At 35.5% G+C, this 13,661-nt stretch overlaps 2 protein-coding genes across 2 annotated transcripts in view; both read left to right on the plus strand.

The window, feature by feature from the left end:
* EYS (eyes shut homolog) overlaps window positions 1-13,661 on the plus strand; it is a 1,671,360-nt gene that overhangs the window by 573,846 nt on the left and 1,083,853 nt on the right. The window lies entirely within an intron of this gene.
* On the plus strand, window positions 360-1,301 carry LOC132530666 (small integral membrane protein 30). Its single transcript, XM_060167972.1, has one exon. The coding sequence runs from the start codon at window positions 486-488 to the stop codon at window positions 663-665; it is 180 nt and encodes a 59-aa protein (XP_060023955.1). The 5' UTR covers window positions 360-485; the 3' UTR covers window positions 666-1,301.

Genomic DNA, 13,661 nt, shown 5'->3' on the forward strand with positions numbered 1-13,661 from the left:
CCACGGGCCCAGCCGCTCCGCGGCATGTGGGATCCTCCCGGACCGGGGCACGAACCCATGTCCCCTGCATCGGCAGGCGGACTCTCAACCACTGCACCACCAGGGAAGCCCCAAGAGAGAATTCTTGAATTTGAATGTAGTAGTATCCATAAAAGAGAACTGTTAGATTAAGCCCTGAACAGTTATTGATACAAGTAAATACATAACTAAACAAAAACTCAGTGGTATTATTGAGAAAATTATTTACTTAATTTTTCTATCAATAAAATAGTATAAGACAAAGTAATATTTTTAAAGCATAAAATGGAGTTTCAGATCAAACTTTAAGTTATATTTGAATGGATTCCTGTAATGGCTGCTTCCTGGAAGGTGCTGTCACGTGGAGCTTAGCCTTAGCATCCTGAACTGGTAGAATTAAAAAAAAAAAAACGCTTTCTTTGGAACCTTCAGCCTTTAAGAACCAGTCACCTCAAGATCTCGACATCATGGTCTCAGTTTCAACACAACTGTTCCTAGTTCTCTTTTCATTGCTTCTGGTGCTGCCTGTTGTGGAAGCAGTAGAAGCTGGAGATGCAATCGCTCTCTTGTTAGGTGTGGTTCTCAGCATTAAAGGCATTTGTGCTTGTTTGGGGGTATATGCACGAAAGAGAAATGGACAGATGTGACTTTGAAGGGCCTCCTGAATCAAACCTTGCCCTGAAAACCTTTGTGCTATTGAGGTTCAAAACTGAGTTTTGGTGTCTGAAAGTTCTCAAGAAACAGTAAATAGGGTAGCTTCATAGTCTTGGTTATTTCCCTATAAATAGGAACAAACTGATATGTTAAATGGAAAACAAAACTTTTTCTTCACAACAAATAATGCACTGAAAAATGCCGTCTGTAATTTGCATTTGCTAGTTAGAAAGAAGGTCAAAGAAGTGAGATGGCTGAACTCTGCATAAGTAATATTTCATAATTTCAGAATTCTCAATAATAAGAAGCAAACTCTTGCCCAGAATCCTAGGAAATTGCCACTGTTTAGTTATAATCACTGCCTCCTGCATCACTGAGGAGTCTTTTCTCCATATTTTTAATGCATTTTTGTTTTGTTATCTCCCAAGTTAATATTGTACCTAGATATTAAATACAGTTGGTCAAAAAATTAAAACTTATCTCTTTGTGGGGGAAAAAGTTTAGAAAATGTATTCGATGTATCTAACGTTGAAATGGAGAAAAGATTTAATGTAAAAAATACTTTATATTGACACTGAAATGGAGAAAAGATTTAACGTTTAACAAAAACAAAAAAATCTTTATAAACTGCTAACATCTCCATGGTGAGAAGTACTATATTAAATATAAACCCATTATGTAAAAAAAAAAAAAGTTATATTTGAATGGAGTAAGTGAAAGAATGATGCTCAGTTAAAACCTCTACTTTTGGTATCTATATCTGTAAAATTTTAAATAAAGTTATACCAGTACTACTCAGCCATAAAAAAGAATGAGATTCTGCCATTTACAGCAATGTCGATGGACATAAAGAATATTATGCTTTATGAAATTAGTCAGAGAAAGACAAACACCATAAGATGTCACTTATATGTAGAATCTAAAAAATAATACAAAGATGTATATAGCAAAACAGAAACAGACTCACAGATACAGAAAACTAACTAGTCGTTACTAGTGGGGGGGGAAGGGCAAGGTAGAAGTATGGGATTAAGAGATACAAACTACTGTGTATAAAATAGATCAGCAACAAGGATATATTGTAGAGCACAGGGGAATATAACCATTATCCTGTAATAACTTTTGATGGAGTATAATCTGTATAAACACTGAATCACAACACTTGTATACCTGAAATTAATATAATATTGTAAATCGACTACACTCCAATAATAAATAAATAAATATAAAAAAATTAAAATATACCAATATTCAATTTGTTAATGTAAATGTGAATAAAGTTGAATTCTAATAATAATCCTAATTGTGTGACAGAATCTAGAATTAAGTATCTGAATTCTTAAATCATTCATTCACTCATTCAGAAATCATAAATTGTTGTACACTTCTGTCCAGTGCAAAGGTAAAAGGTAAAGTTCTTGCCTTTCAAGAAGTACATAGGTTAGTGAAAGACCTGGACAGCAAAAATGAGAACTAGAGAGAGAAGGGGAAAGGAGAGAGTAAAAAATTAAAAGAATGCTGTCAGATGCAGGACCAGATATAATAAATCTTAAACAAGCATAAATGTCTTAAATTGCCCTCTTAAAAGAAGTCTGCTGGAGCAGATTCAAAACAAAATTCCAAACTATGCTACTTTTGCAAAACACATATAAAGCTAAATGGCATAGGAACACTAAAAAAGAAAAGACTAAGCAACAATGCATCAATAAATTTGAACTAAAGCAAAAGCAAGTAGCACTAATGTCATTGGAAATCAGTGTGGTTCTTTAGAAACAAATTGGTTATATATAAAGGACATGAAAATATTCACTCTATTTTTTTAATTGAAGAGTCTGACCGACCTATAAACATATTATTTTGTTATAAAAAGCAATACATGTGCAAGGTAGAAATAGGAAAATAAAAGAAAATCTCATAAAGGGAAGATTACAAAATACCCACCACCAGAAGTAACAGTTGTATAGTGCTATAATATTATTTGGATAACAGAGCTAGTTTAATAATTAGTTTTATGCAGAACATAGTATTTGGTCACCAGAATTTTTGTTTTTTTTTTTTGGTGGTACGCTGGTCTCTCACTGTTTTGGCCTGTTCTGTTGTAGAGCACAGGTTCTGGATGTGTGGACTCAGCGGCCATGGCTCACAGGCCCAGCCACTCCATGACATGTGGTATCTTCCTGGACCGAGGCACGAACCTGTGTCCCCTGCATTGGCAGGCGGACTCTCAACCACTGCGCCACCAGGGAAGCCCTGGTCACCAGAATTTTTATAGCAATAATATAGTCTTAAAATTACCCCATGTCATTAACTAATTTTCTACAGCATGTTTTTTAATACCTCCCTAAAATTTCATCATAGAGATAGAGTATAATTAATCCCAAACTTAGACATCTATATATTTTCTAAATTTTCACTTTTATCAAAAATCCTGAAATAATCACCTTTCTAGGTATATTGTGAAACATTTCTGATCATTTCCTTGGAACAATTTCTAAAGAGGAATTTCATGGATAAAGCATTTGAGTATGTTTGCCTTTTACCACATCTGAATACATTTTTTACAACATTTGACTAAATTGCTTACCAAATTATGTAGTTTTCTACATTTTGATGTGTTTTAACAATTTGCAGACCAACCAGGAGTATAAGAGTGTACACATTTAACTGCATCTTTACCACAACTGATTATTGTTACTTTTAAAAAATAGTCATTTGTTTGGTGAAAAATGATGTCTTGCTGTTTGAATATTCATGTTACTGTCTGCTAATGAGATAAACATGAGTGAGGTTAAATATTCATTTGTTTGACATAATAATTTTTCCTAGAACTATTTCCCTGTAGAAATTATCAAGAGAAACTGTAACTCAAAAGGAATATATATGCATATGTATGCATAAATGTTTACATTAGTTATTTATTAGTAAAATATTGGAACAAAGTGACCATTATTATCAAAATGCTTAAATAGATTATGATGTATATTTTTCATGGAATATTTTGCCATCATTCAAACGACATGTCTGAAGACCGTGGAGCATAATGGACAAAATAATCACATGTTATAATGGTGAATTTTTTTGTATCTGAAAGTGCTAATGTATGTAACTATGGATCATGTGGACAAAATTAAAATGACAAAAAGATGTAACATTGTGAGATTAGAGAGATTATTTTTGTTTGCTTTCATTTCCACAATTTTTTTAAAAAAAATATTAGTATAGTTCTACAATGTAAAGAAAGGAGGAGGAGGAATTTGATGATGACCACAAAAGAAATGGAGATGCTTTTGATGTGTCACTTATTCTGACTGTCACTGTCATCACCAGGATTCAGGTCTGATTAACTACTGAACTGATAAAATGTCACCTTGTCTCTAACCTTGGCTCATAGTTTTCAGTGGTTGTTCTTTTTTTAATGGAATAAAGTTGAAATTTTCCTAATATGTTATACACAAAATTGTTTGAATGTTTAAAGTGAAGGCTCTCATATTTGACTACCTGGGTTATATCCCAGTTCCACCAGTTAATAACAGGCTGATTTTCAAGAGGTTACATATCATCCTTGTGGCTAAGTTTCGTTTTCTGTAAAATGAGGATACAAGTGGTTTCTGGCCCTGGTGCCAGCCTATTATCAGTGATTGCTTAGTACGTGAGACTCAATAAGTGTTAATAATAGCATGATTTGTATCACCTTCGTACTCACGGTGCCATAAAATCTTGCCCCAAGTTACCGTTTAATTCTCAGACCTATTATGTTGGTTAGTGCTATATTAGTGACCGTTTAGAAACAGTCTTTGCCACAAAACACATTACGCAAATATTTTCTCATATCATTGCCACACCCCAGCTCCCACAACTGACCAGCTGGGTTGCCTTTCCCCATCCCTGTTATGCATACATTTCCAAATCTCTAAAATCCTGGTCAACCTCAAAATAATGGTCAGTAAAATACAATACCTTCCCAGGATTGTGATGAAGCCGGCTTGTACCGGCTCACAAGTGCTGAATATTAAATTATTATAAACTCTGTGAGTTGGTTGGCATAATTCTGGCACATTGATATCAAAAGAAGGAGACTATTTGCACCAAGGGAATTAGATGATGTTATAAATAAGCCCTCTCTGCATATTTTTTTCTTCCGAGAGCCAGTTGTTAAAACATTTACTGGCATGTCACTGTACATTTACACTCTTAAGTTCTTTTGATTCTTACCTAACACATTGGGCCACTCGTTTTAAATCAGAAGACATCTCTTCGAAACTTGCTTTCACGACATTTCAAAGTAGGATACACTCACTCAGCAGGACACCTCTCAGGGTGCCTCATCTGTCTCCTGTGGATAATATTGACTTGGCAGCTTGGTTAAAGGATAGATCAAATGAACCCATAGCCAATTCATTTGTAAACTTCAATAGGAAGGGAAGAGCTATAATTACCACTGAACATTTTATTTTAACTTGATTTTAAAATTAAATAACTTAGGGCTTCCCTGGTGGCGCAGTGGTTGAGAATCTGCCTGCCGATGCAGGGGACACAGGTTCGAGCCCTGGTCTGGGAAGTTCCCACATGCCACGGAGCAACTAGCCCCGTGAGCCACAATTACTGAGCCTGCACGTCTGGAGCGTGTGCTGCGCAACAAGAGAGGCCGCGATAGTGAGAGGCCCGCGCACTGCGATGAAGAGTGGCCCCCGCTTACCACAACTAGAGAAAGCCCTCGCACAGAAACGAAGAGCCAACACAGCCATAAATAAATAAATAAACAAATAAATAAACAAATAAAATTTGAAAAAAGAAAAAAAGGCAAAATTCCTTAAAAAAAAAAGCTCATTAAAAAAATAAATAAATAACTTAGAGATGTATTGTTGTTTTTAAAACGCTGCTCCAGAAACAAGAATATGTCTTACTAAACTATGAATGAACATGCAGCTCATAAGCCATTGCCTATACCATTTATACAAAGAAATGTTATGCTATTGATTTAAGAATTAAAACAAGCACTTTGAATTAAAGTTCTCAACACAGGAATATTAAATCTGAAAGCACCAAGGTCACTGGATGTTTTTAATGGATCTTTAGTTCTATCATGAAACTGACTTAGTTTTAAAACATGCTTCCTACTTAATTGTGGAATTAGGCACATAAAGAAAAATAGAAATTGTATAATTTGATTTTTTTTTCATTGTTTTTCATGCAGCTTGGTATTAAGAATAATAAAACTAGAATGGATTTACTATGAAGCTAATGAATTTAAACTTTAAGGCCCTTCACTTAGAAGTAGTTTTTCTAAGGTCTTCTGTCTAATTTTGTATTTATAATTTAGCATTCTTTTTATTAAAGCAGATTCCCAAATCATAAAGGTCAAGGTCCTTTTTTGGTTCTGATAGGAACATTTATCTTCCATTCTAAGTGTCACAGTTCAGAGCTCAGGCTGAGGGGCTGGTCTCTGTGCCTTGTTTTCCCAAAGGGTCTCTCTGATGTGTTTCATTGACTCCTTGGACCTAAATCAGTCTTTATGTCACAATATGTCTGCACACAACCCAGAGGGTAGAAGGTAAACAAAATCTTTAAATTTAATCAAGATCCTGGATCTAGGGTTCATTCAAATGAAAAAAAAAATTGAGCTTTTCATTGACCTCCAGGTTCTTGGTGGAATTGTCAGAAATGAGAGAAACATACAGTGCAAAATGCCACACATTTTGTTCAGAGACCCAGGACACTGTAAAGTGCCTGTTTGTCAGCTTCCAGTTACATAATAGTATGTCCTTTAATATTACTTTAAAAAAAATTCTTAATGAAAGATTTCAGTTGCTTAAGATGTATTTCCCCTATGAAGCAGTATAAGTTGAACTACTAATGGCAATTAAAAACTGACTGGTTCTTTTTTGAATGTTAGCAAAAACAAAAAGTTACAATCTAGTAAGATTCAAAAAAAAAAAAGAACCTAGCTAAATCTGACCTCACTGATATGATATACTTTAAAAAATTACTTGCTACATTTATCTTCAGAAGTGATAATAAAATTATGTAATTATTGGTTGATATAAGCAGATCCTAATATTCCTGTGTACATGTCACCTCTTACCTGCTGAGGGGGAACTCTGGACAGTTACAGGAGAGAGGCTGGAGCAGCCGGGAAATGTAGCCACTCTTAGTGGCTGGTTACACGGACATTCAATATTTTGACACTAGTGATGCTGTCCCATTATCAGCCTTGTTGATCTAAATACTGTTGTCCTATATTCAAAATTTAAGCATATCAAAATAGTCTTTCTTAGTTTTTATTAAGTATAAAAACAAGTAGCCTAATACCAAATTCTTCTTGAAGATGTTTCTAAGAATACTACTTGCAAGCTGCATTGAGATCAGTGATATGTCAGTGAGTGAAAATGACACCCATCCCATAATAAATAGAGCAAAGTGTCTAAGAACACTTGTAATTAAGTTGTTTCTAAGAGTGTTAGTTGCAAGTTACATTGAAAATAATGTTATATTGTAATTGTAACAATGAATGAGAGTAACACACATTCTTTAATTCATGTAGAAGACAAAAAGGATTTTGATATGCATCTACGAAGAAATAAGATTATGATTTTGAAGGAGAATGTATAAGCTATGCATAATCAGAAACAAAGAGTTGTATGAGCTTATCTTTATAAGTAATAAGCCATGAAATCAATCCTAATGGTCTCAATTCTCAGACTTTGTGTTAGAGGGTGGTGTACAGCAGTCTGATTTCTGGACCCCAAATACACATAGCAGTGCTGGAGGCTCTCATTCAGACAAATCTGGAATGTTCATTCCTGAAGTGTGTCCTTCAATGTGTTTACAGCAGTAACTCTGTGCAAGCACACTTAACTCTCAAATAGCCCAATGAGGTATGAAATATAAATTATTTTATATATGATAAACTTGATTAATAAAAGTGTGTTTGTTTTAACTATAGCAGAACCTAAGTGAGTGATGCATCAAAGAATGAGCTATTTTCTGCATGACATGAGCAAAGGATTGAATATTTTTTTGAAATAAAATTTCTTGCATTTATTTGAAGTAAACCCCCCTGAATTTATTAGTATTAATGAAAGTCAATACATTATAACACCTTCACTTTTGTGTATGTGTGAATTTCACAAGTTCTGACAATATTTTAACATGTTAGTTACAGTCAACACAGAGAGCCCTGATATGATGGGTGAGTTTATACATTAGAACAGGCTCCAACTCATCTAGAAGTTCTGTTATGGATGCTAATACTTTCTGTTCTATATCTTCCACTTTTAACCTGTCCTCATATATCTGTTTGCACTTACATACTTACTGCATACCTTTACCTTGAACAGCTTCTCACTTTTCAACCTAGTTTCCTAGTTAAACACAAGCCTCATTTCACATACCTCTCTTTTTTTTTTACATCTTTATTAGAGTATAATTGCTTTACAATGGTGTGTTAGTTTCTGCTTTATAACAAAGTGAATCAGTTATACATATACATATGCTCCCATATCTCTTCCCTCTTGTGTCTCCCTCCCTCCCACCCTACCTATCCCACCCTTCCAGGCAGTCACAAAGCATCAAGCTGATCTCCCTGTGCTATGCGGCTGCTTCCCACTAGCTATCTACCTTACATTTGGTAGTGTACATATGTCCATGCCTCTCTCTTGCTTTGTCACAGCTCACCCTTCACCCTCCCCATATCCTCAAGTCCGTTCTCTAGTAGGTCTGTGTCTTTATTCCAGTCTTACCCCTAGGTTCTTCATGACATTTTTTTTTCTTAGATTCCATATATATGAGATAGCATACGGTATTTGTCTTTCTCTTTCTGACTTACTTCACTCTGTATGACAGACTCTAGGTCTATAGAACTCATTACAAATAGCTCAATTTCGTTCCTTTTTATGGCTGAGTAATATTCCATTGTATATATGTGCCACATCTTCTTTATCCATTCATCCGATGATGGGCACTTAGGTTGTTTCCATTTCCAGGCTATTGTAAATAGAGCTGCAATGAATATTTTGGTACATGACTCTTTTTGAATTATGGTTTTCTCAGGGTATATGCCCAGTAGTGGGATTGTTGTCATATGGTAGTTCTATTTGTAGTTTTTTAAGGAACCTCCATACTGTTCTCCATAGTAGCTGTACCAATTCACATTCTCACCAGCAGTGCAAGAGTGTTCCCTTTTCTCCACACCCTCTCCAGCATTTATTGTTTCTAGATTTTTTGATGATGGCCATTCTGACTGGTGTGAGATGATATCTCATTGTAGTTTTGATTTGCATTTCTCTAATGATTAATGATGTTGAGCATTCTTTCATGTGTTTGTTGGCAATCTGTATATCTTCCTTGGAGAAATGTCTATTTAGGTCTTCTGCCCATTTTTGGATTGGATTTTTTGTTTCTTTGTTATTGAGCTGCATGAGCTGCTTGTAAATTTTGGAAATTAATCCTTTGTCAGTTGCTTCATTTGCAAATATTGTCTCCCATTCTGAGGATTGTCTTTTGGTCTTGTTTATGGTTTCCTTTGTTGAGCAAAAGCTTTGAAGTTTCATTAGGTCCCATTTGTTTATTTTTATTTCCATTTCTCTAGGAGATGGGTCAAGAAGGACCTTGCTGTGATTTATGTCATAGAGTGTTCTGCCTATGTTTTCCTCTAAGAGTTTGAGAGTTTCTGGCCTTAAATTTAGGTCTTTAATCCATTTTGAGCTTATTTTTGTGTATGGTGTTAGGGAGTGTTCTAATCTCATACTTTTACATGTACCTGTCCTGCTGTCCCAGCACCACTTATTGAAGAGGCAGTCCTTTCTCCACTGTACATTCCTGCCTCCTTTAGCAAAGGTAAGGTGACCATATGTGTGTGGGTTTATCTCTGGGCTATCTATCCTGTTCCATTAATCTATTTTTCTGGTTTTGTGCCAGTACCCTACTGTCTTGATTACTGTAGTTTTGTAGTATAGCCTGAAGTCAGAGAGCCTGATTCCTCTAGCTCCGTTTTTCATTCTCAACTTTGCTTTGGCTATTCAGGGTCTTTTGTGTTTCCATACAAATTGTGAAATTTTTTGTTCTAGTTCTGTGAAAAATGCCAGTGGTAGTTTGATAGGGATTGCATTGAATCTGTAGATTGCTTTGGGTAGTAGAGTCATTTTCACAATATTGATTCTTCCAATCCAAGAACATGGTATATCTCTCCATCTATTTGTATCATCTTTAATTTCTTTCATCAGTGTCTTATAATTTTCTGCATACAGGTCTTTTTTCTCCTTAGGTAGGTTTATTCCTAGATATTTTGTTCTTTTTGTTGCAGTGGCAAATGGGAGTATTTTCTTGATTGCACTTTCAGATTTTTCATCATTAGTGTATAGGAATGCCAGAGATTTCTGTGCATTAATTTTGTATCCTGCTACTTTACCAACTTCATTGATTAGCTCTAGTAGTTTTCTGGTAGCATCGTTAGGATTCTCTATGTATAGTATCATGTCATCTGCAAATAGTGACAGCTTTACTTCTTCTTTTCCAATTTGGATTCCTTTTATTTCCTTTTCTTCTCTGATTGCTGTGGCTAAAACTTCCAAAGCTATGTTGAATAAGAGTGGTAGGAGTGGGCAATCTTCTCTTGTTTCTGATCTTAGTGGAAACACTTTCAGTTTTTCACCATTGAGGACGATGTTGGCTGTGGGTTTGTCATATACGGCCTTTATTCTGTTGCGGGAAGGTACCTCTATGCCTACTTTCTGCAAGGTTTTTATCATAAAAGGGTGTTGAATTATGTCAAAAGCTTTCTCTGCATCTATTGAGATGATCATATGTTTTTTCTCCTTCAATTTGTTAATATGGTTTATCACATTGATTGATTTGTGTATATTGAAGAATCCTTGCATTCCTGGAATAAACCCGAATTGATCATGGTGTGTGATCCTTTTAATGTGCTGTTGGATTCTGTTTGTTAGTATTTTGTTGAGGATTTTTGCATCTATGTTCATCAGTGATATTGGCCTGTAGTTTTCTTTCTTTGTGACATCCTTTTCTGGTTTTGGTATCAAGGTGATGGTGGCCTTGTAGAATGAATTTGGGGGTTTTCCTCCCTCTGCTATATTTTGGAAGAGTTTGAGAAGGATAGGTGTTAGCTCCTCTCTAAATGTTTGAAAGAATTCACCTGTGAAGCCATCTGGTCCTGGGCTATTGTTTGTTGGAAGATTTTTAATCACAGTTTAAATTTCAGTGCTTGGGATTGGTCTGTTCATATTTTCTATTTCTTCCTGATTCAGTCTTGGCAGGTTGTGCATTTCTAAGAATTTGTCCATTTCTTCCAGGTTGTCCATTTTATTGGCATAGAGTTGCTTGTAGTAACCTCTCATGATCTTTTGAATTTCTGCAGTGTCAGTTTTTACTTCTTTTTCACTTCTAATTCTATTGATTTGAGTCTTCTCCCTTTATTTCCTGTTGAGTCTGGTAATGGATATCTATTTTATTTATCTTCTCAAAGAACCAGCTTTTAGTTTTATTGATCTTTGCTATTGTTTCCTTCATTTCTTTTTCATTTATTTCTGATCTGATTTTGATGATTTCTTTCCTTCTGCTAACTTTGGGCTTTTTTGTTCTTCTTTCTCTAATTACTTTAGGTGCAAGTTTAGGATGTTTATTCGAGATGTTTCCTGTTTCTTAAGGTGGGCTTGTATTGCTATAAACTTCCCCCTTAGAACTACTTTTGCTGCATCCCATAGATTTTGGGTCGCTCTTTCTCAATTGTCATTTGTTTCTAGGTATGTTTTGATTTCCTCTTTGATTTCTTGAGTGATCACTTCGTTATTAAGTAGTGTATTGTTTAGCTTCCATGTATTTCTATTTTTTACAGATCATTTCCTGTAATTCATATCTAGTCTCATAGTGTTGTGGTCGGAAAAGATACTTGATACAATTTCAATTTTCTTAAATTTACCAAAGCTTGATTTGTGACCCAAGATATGATCTATCCTGGAGAAGGTTCCATGAGCACTTGAGAAAAATGTGTATTCTGTTGTTTTTGGATGGAATGTCCTATAAATATCAATTAAGTCCATCTTGTTTAATGTTTCATTTAAAGCTTGTGTTTCCTTATTTATTTTCATTTTGGATGATCTGTCCATTGGTTAAAGTGGGGTGTTTAAGTCCCCTACTATGAATGTGTTACTGTCAATTTCCCCTTTTATGGCTGTTAGTATTTGCCTTATGTATTGAGGTGCTCCTATGTTGGGTGCATAAATATTGACAATTGTTATATCTTCTTCTTGGATCGATTCCTTGATCATTATGTATTGTCCTTCTTTGTCTCTTCTAATAGTCTTTATTTTAAAGTCTATTTTGTCTAATATGAGGACTGCTGCTCCAGCTTTCTTTTGGTTTACATTTGCATGGAATATCTTTTCCCGTCCCCCTACTTTCAGTCTGTATGTGTCCCTAGATCTGAAGTGAGTCTCTTATAGACAGCATATATATATGGGTCTTGTTTTTGTATCCATTCAGCTAATCTATGTCTTTTGGTGGGAGCATTTAGTCCATTTACATTTAAGGTAATTGTCGATATGTATTTTCCTATTCCCATTTTCTTAATTGTTTTGGGTTTGTTATTGTAGGTCTTTTCCTTCTCTTGTGTTTCTTGCCTAGAGAAGTTCCTTTAGCATTTGTTGTAAAGCTGGTTTAGTGGTACTGAACTCTCTCAGCTTTTGCTTGTCTGTAAAGATTGTAAATTCTCCATTAAATCTGAATGAGATCCTTGCTGGTTAGAGTAATCTTGGTTGCAGGTTCTTCTCCTTCATCACTTTAAATATGTCCTGCCAATCCTTTCTGGCCTGCAAAGTTTCTGCAGAAAGATCAGCTGTTAACCTTATGGGGATTCCCTTGTGTGTTATTTGTTGTTTTTCCCTTGCTGCTTTTAATAGATTTTCTTTGTATTTAATTTTTGACAGTTTGATTAATATGTGTCTTGGCGTATTTCTCCTTGGATTTATCCTGTATGGGACTCTCTGTGCTTCCTGGACTTGATTAAATATTTCCTTTCCCATATTAGGGAAGTTTTCAACTATAATCTCTTCAAATATATTCTCAGTCCCTTTCTTTTTCTCTTCTACTTCTGAAACCCCTATAATTCAAATGTTGGTGCGCTTAATGTTGTCCCAGATGTCTCTGAGACTGTACTCAGTTCTTTTCATTCTTTTTCTTTATTCTGCTCTGCAGTAGTTATTTCCACTCTTTTATCTTCCAGATCACTTATCTGTTCTTCTGCCTCAGTTATTCTGCTATTGATCCCTTCTAGAGTATTTTCAATTTCATTTATTTTGTTGTTCATCATTGTTTGTTTCATCTTATTTTTTCTAGGTCCTTATTAAATGTTTCTTGCATTTTGTCTGTTCTATTTCCAAGATTTTGGATCATCTTTACTATCATTATTCTGAATTCCTTTTCAGGTAGACTGCCTATTTCCTCTTCGTTTGTTAGGTCTGGTGGGTTTTTATCTTGCTCCTTCATCTGCTGTGTGTTTCTTTGTTTTCTCATTTTGCTTATCTTACTGTGTTTGGGGTCTGCTTTTTGCAGGCTGCAGGATCATAGTTCCCGTTGTTTTTGTTGTCTGTCCCCAGTGGCTAAGTTTGTTCAGTGGGTTCTGTAGGCGTCCTGGTGGAGGGGACTAGTGCCTGTGTTCTGGTGGATGAGCCTGGATCTTGTCTTTCTGGTGGACAGGTCCACGTCTGGTGGTGTGTTTGGGGTGTCTGTGGACTTTTTATGATTTTAGGTAGTCTCTCTGCTAATGGGTGGGGTTGTGTTCCTGTCTTGCTAGTTGTTTGGCAAAGGGTGCCCAGCACTGTAGCTTGCTCGTCATTGAGTGAAGCTTGGTGGTGTTGTTGAGATGGCGATCTCTGGGAGATTTTCACCATTTGATATTATGTGGAGCTGAGAGGTCTCTTGTGGACCAGTGTCCTGAAGTTGGCTCTTCCACCTCAGAGGCACAGCACTGACTCATG

This window comes from Lagenorhynchus albirostris, chromosome 12, assembly GCF_949774975.1.
Source record: "Lagenorhynchus albirostris chromosome 12, mLagAlb1.1, whole genome shotgun sequence".
Taxonomy (NCBI): Eukaryota; Metazoa; Chordata; class Mammalia; order Artiodactyla; family Delphinidae; genus Lagenorhynchus; species Lagenorhynchus albirostris.

Excerpts from the sequence above, each read along its gene's own strand:
- LOC132530666 (XM_060167972.1), top strand. The coding sequence starts at position 486 with ATGGTCTCAGTTTCAACACAACTGTTCCTAGTTCTCTTTTCATTGCTT.